We start from the raw sequence: 26,924 nt of genomic DNA on the forward strand, positions 1-26,924 counted from the left end.
CGCCAGCGAGTTTGGGGAATGCGGGGTGGTGCTTAGAAACGAGTTCCTTCGTTCAAATACATACATTTCACACAGTTTAAACAGCTTTTAATTTTGTCTTAACTTGAATAAAAAAGCGTTAAAATCATGGCGAGCAGTTTGCGCAATTGGTCCTTTACAAAAATATCTTGCAACTCTTGCATCAATAAGGACGCCCATGACATCGACATGAGAGCTGCATTGTTTCCACAGCTCACTGACTAACGTTTGTCATTATGGTGGAAATCGACAATTGAGAAGCTTTTCTTTCATTGATTTTGTTGGGAACTAAAATCAACCTCAATATGTTAGCCTATCAACGAAAAAGCTGAAACTGAACTAAGCTTAAACTCTTCCCATAAAATTAATTCCAGTGTTAGAATTTAGACAAGACACTAGTAGACTACGAGTAGTCTCTCTTTCGCTTAGTCCGTCGTGCGTGACGCGAAAGAAAACTGCGAGAAAAAAATGGCCGCGCGAAATCGCCTCCAGGATTTCGCGCGGCCATTTCTCGCGGTTTTCTTTCGCGTCACGCACGACAGACCAAGCGAAAGAGGGACTACTCGTAGTCTAAGACACTAGCGACACAAAGACACAATGACATAACGAAACAATCGCTTATGTCGGTAATGTAAACATCGACATGAAGACATCAAGAAAAGATCAGTCTACTTATGTCATTATGTTTATGCTGTTATGTTGCTATTATACCATTACAGGATGTTCAAACTGCAAACATAACAGCAGAACGTCCTTCTTAAGTCGTTATGTCGCTAGTGTGAACCAGGCTTAACGGACCACTGGCATTTCACCTTGGTTCCATAGTTTGTCTATTTCTTCGTCAAATTTGAGCAGAAGTAAGACTTCCGGCACCAGGACACTAATAGCCTTTGGTTTCATGAGAATGAAAAATAGCGCATGCGTCAAGTTTAGAAATCACGTGACTCCAGTGATCACAGAGAATTTACCCCTTCCTTATTACCAACCAACCAAACCACCCCAAGAAGATTAACCTCGTGATGATTCACCTCGTGGGGGAACGAAGCTGCTCATTTGCTTATAAAGACTATAAACACTATTTAAAACTAAATTTACAATGGACAAACCTTAAACCAACCTTATCCTCAAAACTTTGCTATGCTATTCAATTCAGTTACCGCTTTGATTGCAATACGACCGCTGTAATTCTCGAGAAATTATTCCATTTCAAATTGTAATACCGATAATTTTACAAAAATGTCAGCTAGAATATCTCTCACCATAAAAGATATCAAGTCTCGAGGAAACTAACCACGAAAAAGATACTAACTAATGGAATCTAGTTATGTTAACCCACCTAAACACATAAGAGTTTACGATTTAAAAAAAAAATTATTACGGCAGCATAAAATAAGCGACGATTGTACTGAGAATCAAATGAATACTTTCATATCTAACGCCCGTAATGTAACGTGAAATTAACAATAATAATAATTATTTCGCTGTACAAATAAAAAAGAAACTGGCTACGCGCTAAAAATATTTTTTCCTAACTTATTTATCGAAATGTTTGCTTCTATGGCGGGCGCATCATGGCTATCCCCAAGAGATTATGATAATCAGATATGATAATCTCTTGCTATCACTATTATGGTTTTTATGGTCACGAATCAGCGACTTGCGTGACGTTTCGTGTCTTTGGTTCAAGTCAATAACTTGCGAGGTGCAACATGACTGAAGCTTGCGTGGCAAGTCAGTAATCTGTATGACGTATCAATCCCGCCCTTATAAGTCAGTAACAAGCAACAGTTTGTTGCTAGAGGCACTCTGTTCCATGTTTGGCGAGAACAATGGCGAATCAGCCTGTAAAGAAAAGCACCACACAAGATTAGACCCAGCGAGAAAAGTCGTTGGAAATGTTCAGTACGTTTATTCTTACAAATTGCTGCCTTTAATTTGTTGTGAAAGAGGTAAAGAAAAAACAGAAATTAATGAGTGAAAATCGACAAACAGCGGCATTGTCACGTGCTGTACTCACCCGATTTTCTGTTGCACTGAACAAGTTGTCGATATGGAGTGGAGCAGGCTTGCTGTTTGAAGGTGACCTGAAAGAGACAGCAGAAAATACTTCTCATCTAGGTAATCAAATAAACAAACAAATACGAAATAAGTAAAATGGAGAAGGGGCTTACTACAGCATCTAGGAGTTAACTAGGGACAAGCAATGAAACTACAAAGTTTCGACAAAAAAATGTTGAAGAAATTCTTCATCAGTATTTACCCCTAAGAATAAAAGAACGATGAAATAAATAGCGTGTGAACTTACATCTTTGCAAGGTCATTCAAAGAATGCGTTCTGTGTCTCCTGAAAGACTGCTTATTTTCATTTCTGGAAAAGAAAAGGACTATTAATCACAATGTGTTTACACAACACGTCAGACTAACATGCAGATAATTTACAAATTATGGTAAACTTTAAACTCAAGTCAGACTAGTACACGCTCTTACCCCTGGAGATTATTAATTTCTTGCTTTTGATTGAAAAATGTACGCAAATCAGGCAGTGAACTTCGCCTCCTGAAATAAAACAAACAGCACACAAAGTTACAAGAGACGGAAACCAAAGTAAAAGTTGCACCAAGAACTACTTGAAAAGGATCAAGGGCTGCAACAGTTCGCCGGCTAGTTTACAGGTATTACACATACAACAAATAAAACTGAAAATCTTAATAATAAACTCCGTAGATAAAAGCCTGGAAAATTGTCAAAAATTTAACATCAAGGTAAAAACCAACAATAGTTAATACTATACTCAGTCCTACTGGTGACCAAAATCTAATTTCTCATACAGTATCAAAACATTTGTCAAGCAGACAGCTGAGGAGAATGAAGATAATGATCAGTCAACCCCGCTTAGATCTATCACATATTCTCAGAACTAAATAAAAGTAAATGTTGGTTCAGTAGTAATGAGAATTAACATTCACTGCACTAACAACTGATCTAAACCTGTTTTGTCTCGAATCATCTTTTCCTCGAAGCAATTTTTCATCCGAAGCTGAGATCCCATCAAGATACGTGAAGCGCTTTCTGTGTTCCCACTTGTTTCTATTGTTTGGGATAAATACGTGAAAGCTTCTCTGGTCGTCCACAAGATAATTGCCTGGTTTCCCTGGATCATCATCAAGATCTGTTTCCAAGAAATTTGGCGCATAAGGTGCATTTGGTGGGACCCGGATGTCTGGGCGAGCGGGCGTGGGACTCGCGGACATTCCGGATATTTTCCCGCTCTTTAACTGGCCGCGCGTTCTGTCCTTTTTGGGTTGTTCTGATTTCTTTTCAGGTTCTTTGGAGTTCCTCATCAGATCCATAATTCGAAGGTTGCGTTTAGAAGCTCTTCCAGAAGTGGGTCTTTCACAAGCTACCGAAATACCGGAATCAACATCCGTTTCAGGCAGGGAAAAAATGTCAAGGGGAGGTTTCTTGGCTTGGGAAGTTTTAGTCATGCCAGCGAAAGACTTGTTACGCGTGGCTTTCTTGTCTGCTTTTGGAGAAACAGAAGACGATGATGAGCCTGCAGCGTCATCTTTTGCATTAGCGTCCGCGTGTCGGACTCGAACATTTGCAGGGAGTGAAGCTGATCTCGCGTGAATCATGTTCTTAGGTCTATTGTCAGGAAGGCCGCCAGAAATGCCCGTTTTCATCGGAACGCTTTTGACCGGCTGACTTGAAGTGCGGATTGATTCCGAAGACTTGTCGTCGATCTTCGTAACCTGTGACGTTGACGGTAATGAGATAGCCCCATCAACAGTAACTTGTGAGGACAAGGCTTGTTCGTCATCTTTCAATTCTCTGTCAGGTTTATAAACATGGCCATTGGAGTTAGACCTTGTGGGAAGCTCCGTGGTTATCACAGTTCGTCCGGTGAGACTTGTCACTTTCATGGATTCTGCTTTTCTAACTCCTCGACGCGTTTTAGCTCCAGGCCCTTCAAGGAAAAGATATAGGTGTTTAACTTCACTCACATCTTAGAAAGGTTCAACAAGCTGAACCGCCGCCGAATATCCCCGCCGCCAGACAAACGAATGAGTCAGTGGCAATATGTCGCGAGGTTAAACAACACAGAGTTTTCATTCAAACTCCTTTGTTAGCAAACCTGGCGGCTGTCTCTCAGAATTAAACCACGAATCCGGGGAACAAAAATGACAAATTTAAGTTTTTTCAGCTGCTACTACGTTATCTATGCAGAAAATAACTATTGCCTCCTGAAATACTTCTTTCAAACCCAAACAAACATTAAACAACAAATACAGCTGAGAGGTCCAATAACTAAAATCAACCAATCAGAATGCTTTATTCCCAATGACATGGACCGGGTAAAGTTAAAACAACAGTTTCTTGTTCAATCAGAAGTCGTGCAATAAATTTCTTATTACCCATTGGCCATTGTTATGTTCATTATGGACCTCGCTACGTTAGAAAAGTAGTGTCACTCAAGGCCTAAGGCCAACATTCTCCCAAAATGTCCCTTGCAATAGCTTAACAAGACATAAATTAATATGGACGGTTCACCTTGGAGGGCTAATTCACGCATAAAACATCAAAAGAAACAAAGAACAACTTCGAACTGCACAACCAAATTAATAAAAATTCAGACGTTTCTAGGCAAGAAATCGAATGATAAAGAATTTATGAAAGCAATGTGTATACGAATTCATAAATTACCCATGTTGTTTTTAATTCTAGATTGTTCAAGATCCATAACCGCATCTATTCTAAACTGAGCTGACAAATGTTCATAATTAACTTTACGAAGTCGACAGTTCTTATGGCATCGTTACAGCGTACGTGTAAACAATACTGACTTACGCGAACTTTAACTCGTCTACTATCATCTTAAAACGACTTGTTATAATTATCAAATATTAGTTACTATGATAGCATAACATAACCACTGTGATGAGATTATAACAGAAGTAAAACAAAATGAGTGCGAAACCACATACATCCAAAGCAACTAAAGAAACGCATGTCAAGGCTCACTAAAGAAAGTGTCCCTAAACAAGATTATTTTGAATTACCTAGGTAATTGCTGGGGTACCTCATAAGTATTCACAAGAACATGACGATTTTGTAGATAACACGTCTATTAAAATTTACCTTTCCCTAATGAAATTAAATTCCTGTCTTCCAAATGTACCCTTGGCTGAAAACACTACATTACATGATGTATCTGGTTGAACCTACTCGTTTACCTCTAACTAAGGCAGCTGAAAACGGCAATGACATATGGCAATTATGACAAACCTTGTATAAAGTGCCGAAGAGATCGCTGAAAATTTGCTTTCTTGGAAGATGTAAATTTCATGTCCGAATGCCTTGAACGGAGGCCGAAGTAATAACCACAGTTATTTTCCGTTATTCCTCGAAAACAGGAACACGACTTTGCCCTGCAGCAGTATTTAAGTGTAGTCGGCTTGCCGGCGCGTATCCTTTCTAACGCTTATATTTTGCCACATTTGAATTAACAACATGACATAACATAAACAATAAAAAACACTTGTATGTTCACGAATTTTCCACGAGTTGATAAAGCGAAACAATCGAGGCACATGAATATATTCGGCTCAACGACGAATGAAAAACAACTCAAATTTTGGCAATAAAGTCTCGAATTTCTAACATGAAGGCTATATAGCAACAGTGATCGCGACTCTTTACACATGTCAAAAAAAAAAAATAATAGCAGTTTCGAATAAAACGGATCACTACTGTAAAGACAGCAATTGAAGGAGAAACCCCTCAGGCAAAATGTGAATTATTCAAAACAAAACGAAAATTCTTGGAACATTCAAATTACAGGTAACACTTACATTTGGAATCAAGCCACATTTAGGCAGAGTTTGATGAAGTTTGGTCAAAACTAACCTCATGTTACACTTACAGTTGGTTAATTTACATGTACGACTAAACATTGCTCGAAGACGTCTTCGCATTACTTCTTTGCTAATGAATACAAATGAATCAGGAACAACTTAATCATTTGCTTAAAACTTTCCTCAACCTCAAATACGTTTGATCAGATATTTCTCCTCAGCCCGAGCAATAAAATGTCAGTCACACTGAAAAAAACGTCTAACCTCTAATTTTTAAAAGCGGACAATTTTTCAAATTAACACGTGCAGGCGCGTCAAAATATACATATAAAAACTATGAAACCTCAAAAGGTATTAGTTACTTGAACATCCTTCCTTGAAAATACAGCTGAACACAGCAAGGCAGCTTCAAATAAAACTTGCTAGAAAGCTCTTTGTCAAAAGCACAATGAATTGTCTGACGGAAACAATATAGGAAATAGCTTCAAAATCATGGAAATGCAAGGGCTTGGCTAAATTACATCCTGTACTCTATTCTTTATCATAGTATCACCAATTACAGTCAAACCAAGTGAAGCGTACCTCTGACGATTACATTAAGGAATTGATTATTTGAATATTGAACCCGCTAGTCGTTTCAAGAATGCAATAATGAATTGATTATTGGAAAATTGAACCTACTAGTCGTTCCAAGAATACGGCTAATGGGTTTAATGTTAAAAACAAAATTAATTTAATATTGATTCTTGAAATGACTAGCGAGTTCAATATTCAAATAATCAATTTATTAATGTAATATTGAGGGGTACGCTTCACTTGGTTTGACTGCAAGAGTATGAGAAGACCGTGATCTCAAAAACTCAACTACATTTGACAGATAAGCATCTATAACTGTTCCAGTTTGTTCCGTTCCTGTGTGTCCAGTTCTGATAGCCACCCGCCTGAGCTTCCTTGAGCTTCTTCTGTGTTTTCAATTTCTCCCTAAATGTCATTTACAAACTGCACTCTACGTTTCTTAACAAACAGACATCAAAACAGAAAAAAAAATAGAAAGTGACTTGTTTGTGCTTTTCCTGGTAAACTTTTAACATCTATCCTGGGATCCAGAGACCCCTATGAGTATAAACCCTGAATAATTAGCGTGGTATTGACTGAATTGGGCCTAATTTTCTGGAGGCTTTTTATGCTTTCATTGATTTTGTAGAAATCTTCTAAGCTGAACTCTCAGTTGCAAACTGTAAGTGTCCATGTTTCTAGCTTAAAAGTGCTATTCGAGGACGCACCACAAATAAAAAATAAAAATAAAAGAAAAATGGAAAATATTGACTATAAGCCTATCTAATCTAAAATTGTATACAGAGAAAAATATACTAAATTTATAGATTAAAATGTAATTTCAATCAAGTTCTAGAGTGAAATGAGAACACTTGGTTTTAGAAGAGGTAGTCTGCCCGAGTGGTTAGGGCGCTGGTCTTGAAATCCGGAGATCGCGAGTTCAAGTTCTGTTCTGATCGCTAGCTGGTTTTGATACAAGGTAAACTCGAATTCACCTCCTCGGCCATGCTTTCGGAATGCTTGTAAATAGCCAACTGGTCTACCTCCTGCTAGTTAGGGTTTTCAACCTCCGGGTTGTTATGCTTCAATTCGAATTATTTCTTTCTGAAATTTAATTTCTCGGCCCCACTAGCCTTTGGCCACAGACAATCAGCGATCGAAGGTAAATAACCGTTATTTATCCAGACATGTGCACAGCATCTACTTACCGAAGTACAATGGCGGTTTAAGGATCCGGAGCTGGTCAATTGTGTTCTGATGTTTATCTCCATCGTCATACTCCACATAGTACTTGCCATGTTCAATGCCAATCACTTTACCTGACAGCTTGGCGGGAAGACTCGGCCAATGAGCGATCACTCGACTCCCTGGAGAAATAAAGGTAATCCACATTAGACTGCTACCAAGTAGTTTATAGCCAACAAGACCGAGCCCCTGACATGATAAACACCCAGTTGATATTCATTTACAGAGGTCTGTGGCTAAAATATCTCATGGGGAGACATCGTTAATTACGTTTCCAAGAATCCGTATGTTACTTGCGTCAATTTAAACATGGAAAAATATATCTTTAAGTGTCCAAGAGATATGAGAGTAACGTTCCAAATGAATGTCCTTCTCTCAGGTAGCCAATTTCCGATCACACCTTGATTACAGTTTAAATCTTGCGTTACAATTAGTCACACAATTCTTTGACATTTACTATCGGCTATTTCAAACTCTCGCTATTTCGAACGATTTTTCGTTTCCCACTAGGAGTTCGAAATAGCGGAGTTCAACTGTATTTCTAAAGATGCTGTTACTTTGCCTGTCAGATTCTGTGAGTTACGAATCATATCGTTTTATACTGGTTTGCGTTATAAAGCTTTCTTACCAACTTCCAAGTCGCTAATCTCGGGCACTTGATCAAACACAACACACTCAGTGTCAGCACGGTCATGCGCAATAGTGTCTCCATTATCAAACTTGATGTGCAGCATTTCTCCCAGACCCGTCACTTCTCCTTTGTAGAAGTCGCCATTCAACGCTTTGCCCCACACTCGAGAACCAACCCGAATAAAACCTTTAAAAAAACAAACAGAATTCTCTTAGATTCCTCCAATATAAAACAATCACCCTTAATTGTTCTACTCAAAAGTGAAGGATTTATAATCAGCATCTGATCTGTCTTTGTTACTTATATTACGTTAGTGAATCAACACAAAAACGTACGTGCAAACTGATGTGAAAGAAAACATCCTCAAAGACGAAGTACCTAAACAGTTTGCGTTAAAAGACTTCCGATAAACTTGATAACGCAGGATAGTATTTTAACAAGACGTACGCGGAATCTAGTACCAGTAATTATGAATTTGCAGCTTAAAGATTCGGCTATTCTTAAGAGCTCGGATTACTTGCACATTTCAAATTGGAATGAGTTAAATACCTCAGTGTTCAACTTGTACTGCTATGAATGACATCAATGCCTTCATGTACAATTCAATCCATAATTTTCATGGCACAGATGTCGAGACATAAAAAAGTGTGGCGCGGATAAAGTTAAGGCCTTTTTCAGATGACAAATTATCAAGAGACACACATTCAGTACAAACACGATAGAGATTCCTCGTAACTTGTGATGAAGATGCTCTTCACATCTGTTTTTACGGCTTATGCTGCATCCATGTCTGTAGCAGAGTTCTTGTCTTCTTAGATGTTTGCTTCAAGAGTATTAGTCGAACAGGACATCAGATTGCGTAGCGTTTACATGCATATCATGAAACGATGGTAATGAATGATCGTATTCTCAGTTTTTTTACTCTCTCGAACACCTGGAGGCAAAATCAATTTTGAAAACCGCCTACAGAGCGTGGAACAAGCCGAATTTAAAGCCGGCTTACAATAGTGACTCACCATCATAGATAGAACTGCCTGGGCTAAGCATTGTACAGCTCAATGATAAATTGAACAAGAGCCAAATTAATGAATAAAAGTGAGATCTGTCAAGAATTTTATCATGAAACTGCGAAAATCTTTAAAGCGAAATGAAAACGCATCAACAGTGCTACAATGAATTCACGAACAAAGAGTTTTTTCAAGTGTCAAAATGTTTTAATTAATACTGATGACGAGGCAATTAGGAGTTTATTCGCACATCAGTCTTGAGATAAACTGTTGCGTTGCCTTTAATCTGTGAAATCTGATTTCGAAAAGAATTCTAGATAAAAAGTCAAGTAAATCTAAGACCAATCTTTAACTCAAGCGAACAGGTTCACTTACCCACTGTTGGCCTTCTTGAAAATCGTTCGCTTGTTGCCCTGAAATAAAAATTCACGTAAATAAGTCGTACTTTAAACAACCACTCGCGGACTTTGAAATGCGTCTTGTAATCCACCTGTTAAAACGCTATTGCAACCTAACCCCTCTTTTCAAAAAAAACGACGGGCTTTTAACACCTTTTCGCACGCTGTCACAAACAATTGCGCAGAATTAGCACAAACTTGGAAACTTTTCCGCCGAATGTCGAAGCCAAGCCATGAGAAAGCTTCTGCGAGGAATCAACAAGAGTTGTGAGGTTAAACATGTCGTGCACTTTACCTTAAAAAGCAAAATCATTGGGCGAAACAAAACGACAGCGGGTACGAAATAAAACTCTCTACAAATAGAAACAAACAAATTACGTACACTATGGTTTCGTTGTAATTGTATCCGAACTCAAATTCGTAACTAGCCAATCAGAAGTCTTGTTTACTGTCCTGGCATCCTCGACCTGAAGGCCGGATTTTGGGGGCGCCTCGACAGCATCTCAGGCTCGTATGATCTCACAATAAGTATTGGTTCGACTGCATCTCGCCAAAATACGAACCACGGCTCGATTAAACTCGCCTGATTACTGATGTGCCGCCGAAGCGACCAATAAAGTCCGATTAGCCAATATCTAGTTTAAAAAAACGTGCCAAAGTGTAAAGTAAGGCCCAGTTCAGACGCTGAACTTTTCATGGCTGAACCTAAGGTCCCAGTTATATGGTCTCGGGTACCCGAGACAACCCTCCCCGCGAGGCTACTTTATCGAGCGTTGATATGTGAAAACGTAGTCCCTGTAGGCCGAATCAAAGTTGACCTTGCATGATTATTCATAACCCTTACTGACTAATCAAGTGTGCAAATATCCCTCTTTCTTTGAGTTTCCTTCGGTCATTCGATCACAGTTGGTTTTGCTGAGTTAATTTTCACTTCTTTGATAGGAATTTCTGCTTTAAATCCTAAATCTAGGCATTAGGTGACCCTCGCTACGCCGAGAGTTGTCCCGGTCAAGCGAACCAAAGTGTTTATATGAAGAAAAGTTGTCCCGCTTCCCAGGGTTACCCTACCTGCCGAGACGAGACAACTCGCCCACCCGAGTTGACTCCCCACCCCCCGAGACGCGTTCGCGATCCTAATTCAAACGGTTGGTTGAATTTTGCAAAGAAATAAGCGAAAAGTTACCTCGGCAAGGGCAACTCGTGTGGAGGGTTGTCTCGGGTACCCGAGACCATATAAATGGGGCCTAATACGTTGAATTAAGTACACGAAAAGTTCGGCGTCTGAATCAGTTAAGAACGGCTAGTTGAGTTTGGAAGAGCTGAGCCGTTCTTCCCACCTAGCACAGCCGGGAATTTCGGTTTTGGAACGGCTTTGACTTCGAACTTTTCCTGTGCCGAACCTAATACATTAATTATTATAACACATAATATTTTACAAGCAGTTTACACTTTTCCTAATAATCGCAGATATTTCGACGTGTTTTGGTTCAAACTAAATAAAGTTCGGCGAATTAAGTTCGACGTCGGAATCAACAGTCGTGCTTTTCATAATTTGGTCGGTCCAAATTCGCATTAAATAGGCTCATGAAAAGTTCGGTGTCTGAGCTGGGCCTAACGGCCATTTGATTGCATCACTCTCTTGAATTTCACAGAAGTCTGTGCGTTGAAAGCAAAGTAATTTTATTGTAACAAGAAATAAGGACCGCTTATACATGTACGAGCTACTCTTTACAGAGAGTGTTAACTCTTTAGGTTACCTTTGAATCTTATAAGATTTCCTGGCGCTCATTCTCGCATCTCTTTGAGCTTGGTGTTCTGTTCTTCCACTGTAAAAAAATGTCAAGTACAAAGCTGGTTAACCATCTACCCTCCCCTGATTTAACTTATCTTTGAAGAGAAGTGGTCATTATAAGATTTCAACAAGAGCAAAATGTATGGATCGGAGCATGTTAAAGGTGGCTGGTTTGTACGAAAAACGAAACAGTAATATAAACACCAATGTACTGCAACGCTAAAGAGAACACCGTTACGATAGCAAAAACCTTAAATGTAACGCTTCTGTATTGTAACGCTAATAGGAACACTGTCACGATAATGCAAACAGTGTAACGCTAGTACAAACAAACAGTAATGTTATACAGACACTGTAACGTTGGTGCACAAACCTGAATCTGTAGCGAGAACCAAACCTCAAGAAACTCGCAGTTCTCGTTGGCTTGTTTGTTGGTTTCACTAGTCTGTAGCAAAAGATCAAAAATGGGGATTGTTAGGTAACTGGCGAGAATTAAAGTTTGCAGAATAGCAGTTTCTTAAGGTTTTGCGGTATCAAGTTTTTGCGATTCCAGCAAGTCGTTCAAACTTGGAATTAGAACGTTGCCGCAACACAATGCTACCTTTTAAACTGTACATTGTTTATATGCATTCAAAAGAAACAGTATTGAAATAAAATTGCTTGCTTTGGCAACTTTTTGTGCTGGGGGAATCTCTGAAAAAAGCGGAACATTTCCTCAGAGTATATACAAATAGTGGGTTCAATTAAACTCTAATAGCATTACCTGAAGAATGTATGGTGTTCGATGGCGCTCTTCCAGAGGTGCTTAGCATCATGGGAACTGAGACAGGTGAAGGTATAGCTCTCTGTGTGTTTTGAATTCTGGAAGAAAATAGGTCCGCAAGGCGTACATAGTGGTAAGTAATAGCAGGTAAATAACAAACACCACCCAAAGCATATAATGGCTATTCCGCCAGGAAAACATAATGAAAGATAACCAGCCCTCAGACAAAAGATCACATTGTAGAAACTAGCAATCCAACACGGGGGCAAGAAGACTTTGCCCTTGAGAAAACATGTCTCCTTAAATTTCGTATGTGTCACAATAATTTGAGGGGGGATTTTACTATTCCTGCGACTTTCCGTCACTCATTGTGCAGTAACAGTTATAAAATTAACATTCAACAAAATGTCAACTTTATAAACACAGTCCTCACAAACTCTTACCTCTTGGTAGTCCAAAAGAAACCTGTTTTTCTTAAACGATATTTTGGTTATCTTTTGCCTGGAGGATTGAAAACAAATGCAATGCTTGAGCTTAAATTCATTAACATCATGAATCTGCTATTATAAACAACTTTTCCCAGTATACTCGCCCTGTTCCATTTGAATACTTACCAAGGAAAAATATTTCTCCTCTCCTTGTCCTTGATGAGCAAAACACCACGGGGAGTTAAACCTAACTGACACTCCACTTTATTTCCCCCCTGAAAAAAATGTTCAAAATTCAAATAGTAATGTATCATTGTTTATCAATGCAAATACTGTAGTACTGCAAAGAGAGAAACAGAAAAAAAAAGACACAAGAGTTTATAATATCTTTGGAATCTCAGTGGAGGTTACCAAGTTCAATTTTACAGCATGTGACATTTTACAGGGCTGTCGTTAAGTTTTGACTCACCTGTAGCCTTAAACTTCACACATGCAACAAACTTGTTACTTTGTGGATGAATTGCATCAACAAAAGGCAATTTCATCCATAACATCAAGGGCCTATCAAACATACTCAGCCATAACAGCTGTTAGGGGTTACGACACTTACTGACAGCCCTGTTTCATATAATAAAACAACTCACAATAACTCTTTTGCTAAATGTTGGAATTATAAGTGATTTAAAAACCTGACAGATTGCTTACCACAACAGAATGCATGTCAACGCCATAAAATTCCATGTTCTTCACAATCTTCAGAAAGTTAACCTCGCACTCAGCTGGGTTTAAGCCTCTACAATCAAACAATAATCAAATGTCTGTTAACTTAAATCTAAAAAATGACAAGTTATGTTTCTTATACTCTTTCAACAGTGTGAGCAATTATCATAATTACACAGACTTTTTTTTCTCTATTTGTGTTTTTTCCCTTTTGGTGGTCTGTTTTTATATGGGGTTCTGACTCCTTTACAGATCATCCATATGGCTTAATTTTATTATTTGCAGTCATTAAATCGTAATGAAGAATAAAGACTTTGCGGTGCTGTGAGCATGTTAGGATACAAATTAACTTCCCACAGATTGGGAAGGGTTTTAGGTGTGAATAGCATACTTACATCAGAGCTTTGTGTTTCTTGTGTATCTCTTTCTCCAGTTCTTTGGTCTTAAATGAAAACAAACAAACAAACAAAATGAAAAACTAAATATAAATGTTAACCACGTTGTTTCTCTGTTTAATTATAAGGTGGCATGTGTGGCCATACCTGATTTGGAATAAACTTGAACTCTGTTATGTATTCTGTTGTTTTTTCATGGAGTTCTGGATCAAAGTCCCCAAGGTGAGCTGCATGGAAGGAGATCAATGAGCTCATCAACATCATACACTGTTACTGATTAACATATCCTTAACTACACTATTTATTAACCAAGGGTGAGGTCTTCACAGGAAAATATCACACCAAGACTTTGTCATTAACTAAGTGTTAGTAAGGGTGATAAGACAAAGCCAAGGTTTGAGATTTTCCCATAAAGACCAAACATTCAAGGTTAATTATATGGCTTACAAAGACAAAACTTTTGCTTTGTTTTGCAGGCACATAATCAACCTGTGAGCATTACAGGAGAACAATGCTCTAGAATTAGCCAATCAGAGTGAGTATTATATCTGCTACAAACACAGGTCATATAAAATATGTAATAACCCAACTAAACCTACTGTAGCTAATAAAGAAATTGTATGATTTCCAGCACATGAAAAAAAGAATGTGTTCTCTAGAGTAAATATCACACCTAGCTCACTTGAAGAAACACAGAAAAAAACAAGCCTTGAACTTCTCTAATCAAATACTTCATGAAGTGAACATACAGAAAATCATCTAATATATTAGAAAATAGAGAAATATCTAAATAATTATTTATAGAAATGTGTACACGATGTGTACCAATTGTTACACTGAATGTTCTTCCTAAAAATTGTGTGAATTAAAAAGTAAATGAAAACCACTGGTTGTATCTTATTATTTGCAAGCTAAAGATAAACTACCAAACTAAATCCAACAAAGCTGTAATTATATAAATCTACCACTTAATAATTGTGTGAGAAAAATATATTCAAAGGACTCTAGACATCAAGCAAGTTTGTTGAAAAAACCACATGTACTTCACACAGACTCTTTAGCAACTTACACTGCAAACTGTAACCAGTTAAGTCAACACCAATCTTTAGTGGAACTGCCAGCCTGTGAAAAAAATACATTTACATTTCACAACTTATTATTGCATTTAGTGTCAATGTCTTGCACAGTCTCTCTTATAATGCCATTAATTATCCCTTTCCCCTTTCTGTGTAAAGAATTATTTTACTCACTTTCCTTTGGATATGTCTTGTTTGATTTGTAGAAAGAAATGGTATCTACAGAATAAGAAGATGGTTAACTGTCAGCAATCAGTGAAGATTGAATTCTGAATTTTTACTACACATTAACGCCCAAGTCGCTAGTGGAGGGAAGGTGCCTACGAAGCCTGGGGGCTGCAACCATAGTCACATCCCCAAGGCGCTAGAACACGCGACTCGCCTGCCCAACCCGCACCCATCACACTCAAGCCAGATGCCTCAGGGGAAAGAAAAAAAAAACGAGAGGGGGGGGGGGGGGGTTAGGGAGGGAATGCTGAGAACCACTAAACTACTATAATTCAACCCACAGCGCCACGCTAACAGAGCAACGAACACACTGCAAGCACATGGGATGACAACACACATACTAACCAAGAATACCACTGGACAATGTCAGCCCCAGGGCTCCTACAGCCATATGACTGCTGCAAATGCTACAGAATGCACCAAACACTTAACAAACGCTAACAGATGGCCAAGACATTAACAAATGCCTACAAAAACGCTACTGACCAGACTAGCACCTGGTCATAAACTGTGTAAAATTTCATTGAACTATTTCAAACACTACAGAACGCACCAAACGCTAAACAAACGCTAACAGACAGCCAAGACACTAACAACCGCCTACAAAAACGCTACTGAACAGACTAGCTTCTAGTTGTTAACTATGTTAAATTCCATTAACTATATCTTCCAAACTACTTTCTCATCGTTTAAATTATTAGGCTCTGTAAACAAGACTCATTTTCTTAACTTAAATCTTGAAAACTGGCATTTGCTTTTACCTGGTAAGTTCCTCTGTCAGGTCTTGTGGTTCTGCAGCATAAAACCTTACTCTAAAGTGTAACGTGAAAGGTGGACCAACTAGAAACACAAATCATTAAAAGAAAATGTAGTCTGATCTACTCACTAAAAATAAAGATATTAAGCTAAATAAAAAATAAAGCCAGTCAAGATAAACTGGAAACAAGTGGTTAGAAATAGCAAGATAAACTGAAGTTCATTTTCAGATAAAGCAAGGTACTGAGAGGCATTGGATAGAAGTAATTAAAGTCCTGTACATTATGTAAAATTATCTAAGACTTGGCATGTTCCTGAAAAAGGTTAAGTGTATGTTGTTAACACAGGCCATGAGGAAATTATTTAGGTACATCCTCATCTTGCAACATACCTGTGCAATAAATAACAACCACCTTTTACTACAATTAACCTTCATGATACCTAATTTTGTTCTTATGGAGGAAGATGAGGACCTTAATTTGTAACTACCCTTACCAAGTACAAAATTTTCAGTTTTAAAAAAAAATTTCATCAGGTAAATTTCCTTACTTCTGACTTGTTTCTTGATTTTCTTCAATGGATTTAGCCAGTGCTGCAGGGAAAAAGAATTTGTTTGCATTTGACAATATGCTGTGATTAAAACAATCCAAAATAGTTAAGAATTTACATGCATCACATGAAAAGTACCGTAGCCTATTTTTGTTTCCATTGTAGAGAACTTGAAAACTTGTGTGTGAGTACGAAAAGTTCCAATGACTTTAAAGATTTTCAATTTTTGTCATTTTGTTATTTTTGCAACATGTACATTACCCAAGCATGAGGTCAAGGTGGCTGGATATTGGTTAAGTTCTCTTTTTTTTGCGAGTTTATGGAATGAGACAGAGTCGAGGTCCAATTAAACAGTCACGCAAAAAAAGAACAGGGCTAATATCCAAACATCTTGACCCAACAAAATTGGTCAATAAAGGATTTTCTATTTGCAAAAATAACACCCTTTACTTGTGGGACACAGTGGGTAATCCAAAGCAGGCAAGATAGCCCCATCTTGCCTGCTCTGGTAGCCAATCACAGTGCAGGACTCAGTTCATCTTGCCCACTGATGGATTTAGTCATATAATTACAAATCTTGACGACTGCTCTTTTACTGGACATATTTCCCATACCGAGACTTGATGTGTGTCCATAAACTGAAGGCCAAAGTAGTCTTTTTCAACCAGATCAAGATTCTTGAAAACAAGATCAAGGAGTTCTTGTCCTTTGGCTTTTTTCTGTTGAAATTCAACCAAGTCACAAGTTAAACTTTGCAAAGAGCTGTATTATTATTATTATTATTATTATTATTATTATTATTATTATTATTATTATTATTATTATTGAATGAAAACTCTTATTCTACCTGCCAATGCAACTGATTAACTTTTCCATATAAAATGGTTTACCAATTGGAAACCATTGGAAATTTGCGCAATAAAAGTTGAAAAGCACTTTAGATACATTGATATCAAATTTTATGTGCTCAGTAAAACGCCATTATCAAAATGATATGCACACCTTACTGTGACGTCATTATAAGGTCATCTGCTATGGTAAACCATTATAATGAGGTCAGACATTGAGAGACTTTTGCCATAGAACACTACAATTTCCATTTTTTTTTGGTCAAAGTATGACAACTGAACAGAGAAAAACTTGTAGCCATTGTGTCGTGGTGAGAATTGCATTGAATGAGAGCGATAAACACACTCTTTGAACGCTTGAAAAGTGAAAAAGTGGTAATAAACACCACCTTGTGGGCTAAATATGGATCAATTTATCAACAGGGTAGACCAGGTTTCGTCTTTGTATCGCAATTTTTGTGAGAAAAAAACACTTGTCACTTGTTCTTTAATAACAAATCACTCTGAACCACACATTTAGTGGCTTTTGTAAAAATAAACTTGCTAGAACTTGGAAATATAACTGAAATCACCACAGTTTACGCAAACAGACTCCAGACAATGGGCGACAAAAGTAGTTGAGACACTTCTAGAAAATGATGCTTTTTGATATTAAAGCACTCATTCTATTTTATTTGTATCTAGCATTAATTCTGTGATACCCCTGGCCCCCCAATTCAATGTTGTGTAGGCCTTGTGGTCTGTGCTGACTAAGAAATGAAAAATCAACATTGTTTGAAGGGGAAGGGGGGGGGGGGAATGTTTCCAAGATGTTCGAAAATCGAATTTTACTGCCAAGTGTCTCAACACTTATGTCACCCATTGTAGGTATTGCTTTTTCTTAGTTATAGATGACAATATTTACATTTTTGACTCCTTGGTGCTTCAGGCAATACAGGAAATTAGGGCAAAACTTAAATACTTCCACATATGATATTACAGGAACGCCTTTTATGACATTCACTGATAACACACAGATGTCAGAGTCTTCCCACGAACACTCTCATGATGCTGCAAGGAAATGGATCTTCTATTTGAGACCATTAAAGAAACACACGCAAATAGCAGTCAAGCTTTGGGTGAAATACTAATGGTATTCACATCTTATTGACAATTGTTTACCAATATAATAAGAAACAAAAACAAATTAACTGTGATTCTCGGATTGTTATCTTCGAGGTAACTTCAATTTGTTAGTGTTCAATTGTAATGAACATTGCAACTTGTCTGTCACGTTACACAACCACAGGGGATATTAGGGGGGCGTCCATTTATGCACGAGGTTAAACATGGAGCCATGTCTAACGAATTCAAAACAAAACCACAATCCCAGCAGACGGATCTCACCATAACAAGCGAGATTTGACAAATTCAAGGTGACTAAGCGTAATCTAAATCCAAGAATGAAATTTCCGCCGGAACGCCCCACGTTGAAATCTGTTCGAAAGTTAAAGGTTAATCTTACTCCCGCACCATTCATTGTTCTTTTCCTATTATTTTGGTTAAAAACGGCTAAATACACAAAAACTGTTTTCAAAATAGGTGATGTGATCACCTGCAGATATAAACATTAACCGTAAAGGTACCTAACTGAATTCGAAAGCTACGGACGCATTCTATTGGGGAACAATTCATAAAATAAGCTTATATTACTTTCAAAAACATTAAGATTTTATCTCATCAAAGTAGATCCCAAAAGCTCACAGAGAGTATTCTGTTTTGTCTGACTACAGCAAATATTAGCTTTTTCTAGAACATTCCTTTTCAGACTAAACCGTGCATGAAGAAACTGTGAAACGTTATTAGCTTATTGACGGAAATTGACCGTAGTCCGCAGAGAAATCATAAGAAAACAAACCATTTTAGTAACAGGTCAAAGTATCCCTCTAGAAACGTTGCAATGATGATATTCAGCTACTCGTATTCACATCAGGTATTATTAAATTAAAATTATGGTAAACCTTACATGCAAATTGAACGAGAGATCACTGCCGTCAAGCAAAACGATGACATAGTCCAACGCCTGTTTGTCCTTCTTTTCTTCTTTGTCTTTGCCGAATCGCCTGCGAAATCTTCTGCTCAATCTGTACATGTTAGGACACGGTCAAAGTATTCGGTTCCTTGTCAGTTCAGTCAATAAAACACGGCTTTCAAACCGCCTACTTCAAAATAAAACCGTCGATTCCACATTTCATTTCTGGACGAATGTAATGAATATATGCATTAGTCGCATTCCTCTGATTCCAAACCACATGAGCCCGCGAGATCTACTAGTTCGGAAAGGATCGGTTCTTGTCGGTTCGGATCGATATTACTCCAACCTCGTCCCCAGGGCCTTCTCCTCAACGATTTAACCTTATTATTGTGTCAGGTGTCAGTGTATTTAGATAGATCAGCTAATTGGGGAAACCTAACTTAAGTCAATAGCTGATAACTAGTTTACAAAAATCAATAAATAAATGTTGAAGTCGGTAAACACTTGTTCACAGCATAACATAATAAATACGATATAAAATAATATAAAATGATTCTGTTCACGATTTGCATAGTTTGCAGCAACTGCTATATGCTTTATCCTTCATTACTTAGAAAAGCCTTGAACCATCAAATATGATTTACATCTAATTTTCGCCTGAAAAATGTTTCGCTGGCCTGGTAAAATTCCAACAGCAGCAACAACCCGAGACGAACCGACAACTACCCAACAATTCCCGGAAAATTCAGCAACGTCGTACCAGTTTCCCGCCTAGCGCCTGTGATATACTTCCCATCTTAGCGTTGTGGACAGACGTACTACAATGCTGTACCATTTCTTCTGTCGACGGATTCTCTAGAAGTGAGATAAATTGTTTTGCGATATATTTCCAGTAGGTGGTGCAAGTGCTTCAACAGATAAGTCGCTAAACGACGGTGCTAGAACCTCAAAATATTCAAGGTTTGTGGCGTATTGTTTCTGTTCAGCTGTTCTGTTGTCGTGTTTCGCTTTTTTTTTTCAGTTAGAAACGAAATGTGAAAATAAGTCTAACATACGGTGACTAAGTATAGAGATCAGAAAATATCGAAAACAAAAACATCTAGTAACACTTTATACGTAAATAACTCACTGAATAACGTACGTACATACTAGTGAAAGAAAATTGAAGCAACCTGCGTGACTCAGCACCTTATGAATTAGCTAGATTTAAGTTTACGTCTTCCTACATAAGCTTACAAGCTTATATGGCTGAAAGCTAAATATGGATTATTAAAAATTATATACATACTAGTTATGCAACACTTTCGAGTGGTATACTGTGGAATAATATCCCACTAGTCACTTGTATTTTCTCGGAATACACACAAACCTTTAGGCGAGTGTGTAGACCGAGAAAATACAAGTGACAAGCGGGATATTCCATGGTATACCAGGAGAGAGCACTCATAACTATTTTATACCATGCCATAGAAAATACAGTAGTCAATGCAATCATTGCAAAATACACATAGCGCATGATGGGAATACCATTGAATATACAACAGCTTTCCTGCATTCTGATTGGCTGTATTTTCTATGTTTGTTTAACGCTTTATTTGCGACTGATGAACAGGTTTTTCCTAAAACGTCTCTAAAAGTACCATATAGCAATTCAATTCAATTTAAAGTGCTACACAGGAACAACTTTTTTTTTTTTCCTAAATGTTGTATTTTCTATGGCATGGCACAAAATAAAATATCTTTATTTCTCATAATCAACTCAGCTATCTTTATACCAAAAGGCATATTAGGCCTCTTTTCTTAAGATACTAAAGACTACAGCTCGAGAGAAAAAGTTTAGTTTAACAACTGCATCGCAAAATGGAGGCTGGGTGCCTGTGATATCCAGGAGCTTCCACTATTGGCAGCCAGCTCCTAGATGGAGACTGCTCCCATGGCTGGTAAATCCTGGCAAGCCAGCCATGAGCCCCCACGCAGAAGGGAGAGCAGGCACCCGTCACACTGTGTGAACAGTGGAAAAGAGGGAGGGAAATGGGGGGGAGGGAGGAAGCCTTGAAGATGAGGTCCCATGAACTGCCACGCAAATAACACGCTAGCGCCTGTAACGCTAAACACACTTCAGTCAAAGAGCACATGGGATCTGGCACATGCCCATGTATGAAACGCCGCTGACTCCAGACAACACTGGCGCTCTTTGTTGTTAACTCCGTTAAATTGCATTTAACTGCATTTAACAACTGCATCGCAAAATGGAGGCTGGGTGCCTGTGATATCCAGGAGCTTCCACTATTGGCAGCCAGCTCCTAGATGGAGACTGCTCCCATGGCTGGCAAATCCTGGCAAGCCAGCCATGAGCCCCCACGCCAAGCCGGAGGACCTCCGAGCAGCGCGCTAGCCAGCTCGGAGAAGAGAGGGGCTCATGGATGGGGAGGCCAGAGCCCCGAGAAAAATGCCCAAATCCGTAGGCACCCAGTAACTGGCAAATTAGTGACAAAAACCATAGTCAATGTGTAAAGAACGGACTGCAGACAAATATACTTTAATGGAAGAATGGTGAAGACGATCTGCTAAATGGGTACAGAAGCGCATCAGAGTTTGTTCACTGACTGGTAAAAGAGGCTGACTTGGCTCGAAGGGAGTATCCTGACTACAAAAATCTAAGAACTGACGTTGAGCCGAAGCATAAACTTGGCGAGTAGAAGGTGCGAGGCCATTGGTCAAATAGAACTGGCATTTATCTGTCAAATTACGGGCAGCTGAGCCAGCAGCGTTAACGGAATTGGAGTCGCCCCAGGAGCTGCATGAGGAGCAAGATGATGGAAACGCTGAAAATCAAAACGAGATAAGGCATCAGCAATCGAGTTGTCTTTACCCGGCGTATGAGAGGCAGTAAAGGCAAAGGAATGTCGGGCTGCCACAAGTGACAAGTGACGGAGAAGAACCATCATGTTTGGATCCTTCATGGTGCCCGAACGCAAAACACTAACGACTGCCATGTTGTCGGAGCAGAACTCAACTCGTTTAGAAGCCCATCGGTGGCCCCATAGGGAAGCTGCAATAACCACCGGAAACAACTCTTTGTAGGCAATTGCCAAGGGATGCTGAACAGCTGACCATTCACCCACAAACCATTCATGATCACAAATTGCACCATAACCCCGAGCACCAGCAGCATCTGAGGAAACGTAAAATTCAGGCAAGGTCGCCCACTGTGGGGAAAGCAGGAAACTGAGACCACCCCAAGAATGGAAAAATTCTCGCCACCAACGGAGGTCTAAGCGAAAGTCTTGGTTGATCCTAATTGGGTGGCTATCACGTCGAAAGGCTGACAATAAATTGATCATGTGTCTCAAGAAGGTACGCCCCTGAGGAACTACTTTACATGCGTGTTGGAGATTGCCAATGAGAGATTCCAGCTCCTTCCGTGAGCAATGTTGTTTGAGGGACCAGGCTTCCAGAAGTGCAGCAATACGATCAAACTTATCCTGCGGCAGACGGGCCTGAAGTGAGAGAGAATCGAGCTCAATACCGAGCACAGTTAAACAAGTGGATGGCCCCTCCAATTTGTTCGGGTGAAGTGGAATACCCCACTTTTTAAATAGCTTAACACAAGTATCAATATTGTTCTGGCAAACAGGTGAGTTAGGAGGGCCCAATGTATGGAAGTCATCCAGGTAGTGTAAAAGAAAATTCACATTATAATTGTGTTTGAGGATCCACTCGAGCATATCTGCAATGGACGAGAAGATGAAAGGAGCAGAGCGTAGTCCAAATGGAACGCCATATCAATAAAATATTTCCCACGCCACTTCATACCAAGTAGGTAACGATCATCAGAATGGACAGGGACATTACGGTAAGCACTTTCCACATCGAACTTTGCCAACAGCGTTCCTCTGCCGTGAAGCATGATCCCATCGATGATATCATCAACCTTCATGTACTGCACTGAAAAGGGTTCTTTTGGAATGCCATCATTGACACTATGGCCTAAAGGACTAGACAGATCCAAGATAAGCCGCCATTTTCCAGGCTGGTACTTCTTCGGGATAATTCCAAAGCGACTCACATGGAGGTTTGGAATAGGGGCTATAGCAAAGGGGGCCAGCTACACGGCCTTTGTCGAGTTCCGTGAGGAGATACTGGTCGATGACTGAAGGCTGAAGGGATGCTGAAGGCATATTTTTATTCTCCGATTTTAAAGATACCGCCCAAGGGTCAAAACCCAGCTGAAAACCATTTGTGAGACCTGAAATCACGTACTCCACTTGCATTTGGTCGGGGTAAGAACACAGTTCATGCCGAAGTTCCTCCGCGTCTATGGGGGTTACTCTGGATGGGGGGACCAGGTCTTGCTGCGGGGCACCCAAAATGGACAAAGAACAAGAGGGCAAAGCATGGTGTGCCACTTCGGAGGGCATGTCATTACCAAAAGCATCTTGTGGTGCAGGAACAACAACATTAACAGGAACAGGAATCAAAAAATTTGAAAAGGAAACTGAACAAGATGAATGTACGCTATTTACATATGGTTTGGATCCCACTTCAACGCCGCAGACATTTGCTTTGGGATGGGGGAGTTGACTGGGAGCGCCGGTAGGAAGAGGTTGAGGCCCGAAATGGACAGTTGACACGTGGATGATCACCTTCACATTTCTCACAGCGATGGAGGTACCGGCATTGACCAGAGGTCCAGCGACAGGTGCCATCATTCCAAGATCGGCAAAAGGTGGATGAACCGGCTATCGAAATTGAAGCTGAAGACGAAGTGGTTGGCTGCTGGCTTGACTGGGGAAGAGGTGACGAAAGAGTATGGAAGTTGTACAAATCATGGTTCATGTGAGACCAGTCCACCAAACCTGCAGCAGCTGCGTCCTTGCGGAATGCAACATCGTAATGGAGCCAAGCCTTCCCAGGGAACTGGCGCGACGTCTTGAGAATTAGCAGCTTGTATTGTGTCATGTCCTGCCATCTGGAAGAATGAGCACAGCAGAAGATCCACGAGTACACAGTGAATGCTTCAACCCATGTCACGATATCAGTGATCTCTTGCACCCTTTTCTTGGAAGAACTCACGAGAAGTTTGCCATCAAGGTACGTTTGGGGCTCTGTCTCCTGGGCTTTCAAGTTCTCTGCTAGCAAGTCAGCAAGATCCACAAATTGGCCAGACCTAATTTTTGTCACCAGCTTCTCCGGGATAGGGGAATAACCGGGGCCAACAACAAACGGCCTATTCAGGGATGTTGAGGTAGAGGCGATGGAGGAATTAGAACCAAAGGAGACCAATGGCGTGAAAGACTGGTTGGAAGATGGCAATCCATTCGCAGCACCACGAGAACCAAACAACGATGGCGAAGATAAAGAAGAATTGCCTAACGTGCAGTATGTTGAAATAAAGGGAGGAACGACCAAATTACCTGAGGACTGGCCTGCAGAAGAAGGCAGTGGTTGGTTAATGACAACAGAACCGGATGACGTCGTGCCCGACGCCGCGTTTCCCGCTGTCGAAGAACTCGATGAGTGACTTTGCAAAGCCGCCAAAATGCGAGGTAACGTATCCCCCAAGGCTTGTGAAAACGCTTGACTGAGGTCCTGTTGAGAGAGGACGAAGGAGGGCGGAGTGGACATCGGAGTCAAAGAAATGGGAGGACATACGACCGAAGAGGGAGAATCGGCTGAAGAAGAAGGCTGACTTGAATCCAACATGGCGGCCACACTGTTGTTTGTTGCACGACGATGTGCCATACCAAACGAAAGAAACAACGGCAAGATTCGAAAAACGACGAACGAAGAACAAATAATGCACACGCTACTCCGGGAGGAAGCCTTGAAGATGAGGTCCCATGAACTGCCACGCAAATAACACGCTAGCGCCTGTAACGCTAAACACACTTCAGTCAAAGAGCACATGGGATCTGGCGCATGCCCATGTATGAAACGCCGCTGACTCCAGACAACACTGGCGCTCTTTGTTGTTAACTCCGTTAAATTGCATTTAACTGCATTTATATTTTATTTTTATTGGCTTTACTATGTTATAATAAGAAATAATCAAAGAAAACAATCACCACAATTTATAGTGATAGTCGGTTGATATCAGGCAAATGTGTGAAATTAATAATGTTGTGACTGTACACATTGTAGCACATCTGTACCCATAATTGTGAGCAGTGAGATAATTTGCCTGATAATGCAGACTTCAATAATATTAATAATACATCGACATGCTAAGTTACATATTGAAATTATTTGTTGCCAGATTCTCATCAAAATGGTACATTTTGCAGCATGTTTGCCTTTCTTGCAAAGTATTGTATTGATTGATTGATTGATTGATTGATTGATTGATTGATTGAATGACATATTAGTTTCTATTAGTCTATGAATTATTTAGCTTTATGAGTGAACAAGTTGATTCCCAGGGAAAATAGAACCTGAGACATTTTCACACAATTTAAATTAAACCTACCAGGTATCATCTGATTTCTCCTATGGCTAACTAGGTTTCCCACTAGAAGATATAAGACCTCTGGTGTTACCTTATTAATATCAAAATGTGCTGTCTTATTCTTTCTCTCAGGTGACTGATGATCACATTTAATTAAGATGATTTGCACTCACTACTGTGATTTCAATGAAACTTTGTTGAGTCATGTGTCCAAAGACTCTGGCCTACCAAGATGTATCATGGGCACTGTACCCCCATCCGTGTTACTTCTCTTTATATTACTGCTTGCTTTGATTCAATTATACAAGAAAAGAAAGATGCAGAAAGATAATCATGGCAGAACTTTATTGTCCACTGATATAGAGTCAACTTCTGTTGAGGAAATCATAAGAGAAGAAGTTAAACCCAGTGATTGTGTACTTAAATGCAGGCGCATCAATGGAAGTTGCCAAATAAGTCAAAATTCTATTCAGGCTATAATGAACCCTGCTGAATTTGTTCATGGAGACAATCGTACATCATTTTTGTACACATTTCAACAGTTCTTGCACATTTGCCTTGTGCTAGTTCCTGTCTTTGATGTTATAACCAAGACTGTTATAGAACCCAAGAGACTGCAAGGGTATGTTGTGGTTAGTGATGGAGGAACCTTCTTGACATGGCTCACAGCTTTTTTTGTTCTACGTGCTGAAAGTTCAAGGTATTTCAAGGTTCATCTTAGCAGACATTCCATTGGTCTCTTGCTCTTTTGGTCTCTGGCATTTGTTATAGAGAATCTGGCCTTTATCTCTTGGAACAATCCTCACTGGTGGTTTGGTCGGAAGACAAGGATCCAGGAAGCTGAATTTGGTTTGTTTATAACACGCTATACAATAGTGGTGTTGATCTTTGCTTTTGGATTGAAAGGACCAGGTCTTTATCAGCCACCAAAAGTTCCTGTAGAAGAAGAGCCAAAATTTTTGGAAGGATCATCAGTAAGCCAACCTTATTCTGACTTACCATTAAGAACAATAACTTATGCAATTAGATTTGCTTTTGCTGTATTAATTTTATTGTTCAAGTAATGTAACATGTTGATTTACAGTTAGTTCCATGTAATAGAAGAAGTTGTTCTGTCACACTCAAGGTTTTTCTCAACAATTCAAATGTTGAATATTTTGTAAAAGATCTGCAGTGTCTGGCCCTTGCAAATACTTTG

General features: G+C 39.4%; 3 protein-coding genes across 3 annotated transcripts in view; 1 reads left to right on the forward strand and 2 right to left on the reverse strand.

Moving 5' to 3' along the window:
• Nucleotides 1-65: 65 nt before the first annotated feature.
• On the reverse strand, nucleotides 66-19,572 carry LOC110047797 (uncharacterized). The gene is made up of 22 exons (XM_020753538.2): nucleotides 19,270-19,572; nucleotides 17,031-17,135; nucleotides 16,417-16,459; nucleotides 15,873-15,951; nucleotides 15,058-15,102; nucleotides 14,877-14,929; nucleotides 13,955-14,034; nucleotides 13,808-13,854; nucleotides 13,398-13,485; nucleotides 12,879-12,967; nucleotides 12,708-12,765; nucleotides 12,265-12,362; nucleotides 11,875-11,946; nucleotides 11,467-11,535; nucleotides 9,687-9,724; nucleotides 8,302-8,490; nucleotides 7,637-7,795; nucleotides 3,007-3,985; nucleotides 2,506-2,574; nucleotides 2,324-2,386; nucleotides 2,036-2,102; nucleotides 66-1,860 (listed from the first exon to the last, which is right to left on the reverse strand). Exons 1-22 carry the CDS (start codon nucleotides 19,393-19,395, stop codon nucleotides 1,783-1,785), a joined length of 2,694 nt encoding a protein of 897 aa, XP_020609197.2. The 5' UTR covers nucleotides 19,396-19,572; the 3' UTR covers nucleotides 66-1,782.
• Nucleotides 19,573-20,035: 463 nt separating this feature from the next.
• LOC110047799 (ATP-binding cassette sub-family B member 6-like) overlaps nucleotides 20,036-26,924 on the forward strand; it is a 21,691-nt gene continuing 14,802 nt past the window's right edge. The window contains exons 1-2 of the mRNA XM_020753539.2: nucleotides 20,036-20,238; nucleotides 25,859-26,700. Of these exons, the coding sequence (XP_020609198.2) occupies nucleotides 25,885-26,700 (816 nt within the window). The 5' untranslated portion in view covers nucleotides 20,036-20,238; nucleotides 25,859-25,884. The remainder of the gene's footprint in view (nucleotides 20,239-25,858; nucleotides 26,701-26,924) is intronic.
• LOC149114583 (uncharacterized) lies at nucleotides 22,020-23,218 on the reverse strand. Its single transcript, XM_089283919.1, has 2 exons — nucleotides 23,095-23,218; nucleotides 22,020-23,008 (listed from the first exon to the last, which is right to left on the reverse strand). The coding sequence occupies exons 1-2, from the start codon at nucleotides 23,216-23,218 to the stop codon at nucleotides 22,020-22,022; spliced, it is 1,113 nt and encodes a 370-aa protein (XP_089140045.1).

Source organism: Orbicella faveolata, unplaced genomic scaffold, assembly GCF_042242905.1.
Source record: "Orbicella faveolata isolate gen_17 unplaced genomic scaffold, um_ofav_v1 contig_13, whole genome shotgun sequence".
Taxonomy (NCBI): Eukaryota; Metazoa; Cnidaria; class Anthozoa; order Scleractinia; family Merulinidae; genus Orbicella; species Orbicella faveolata.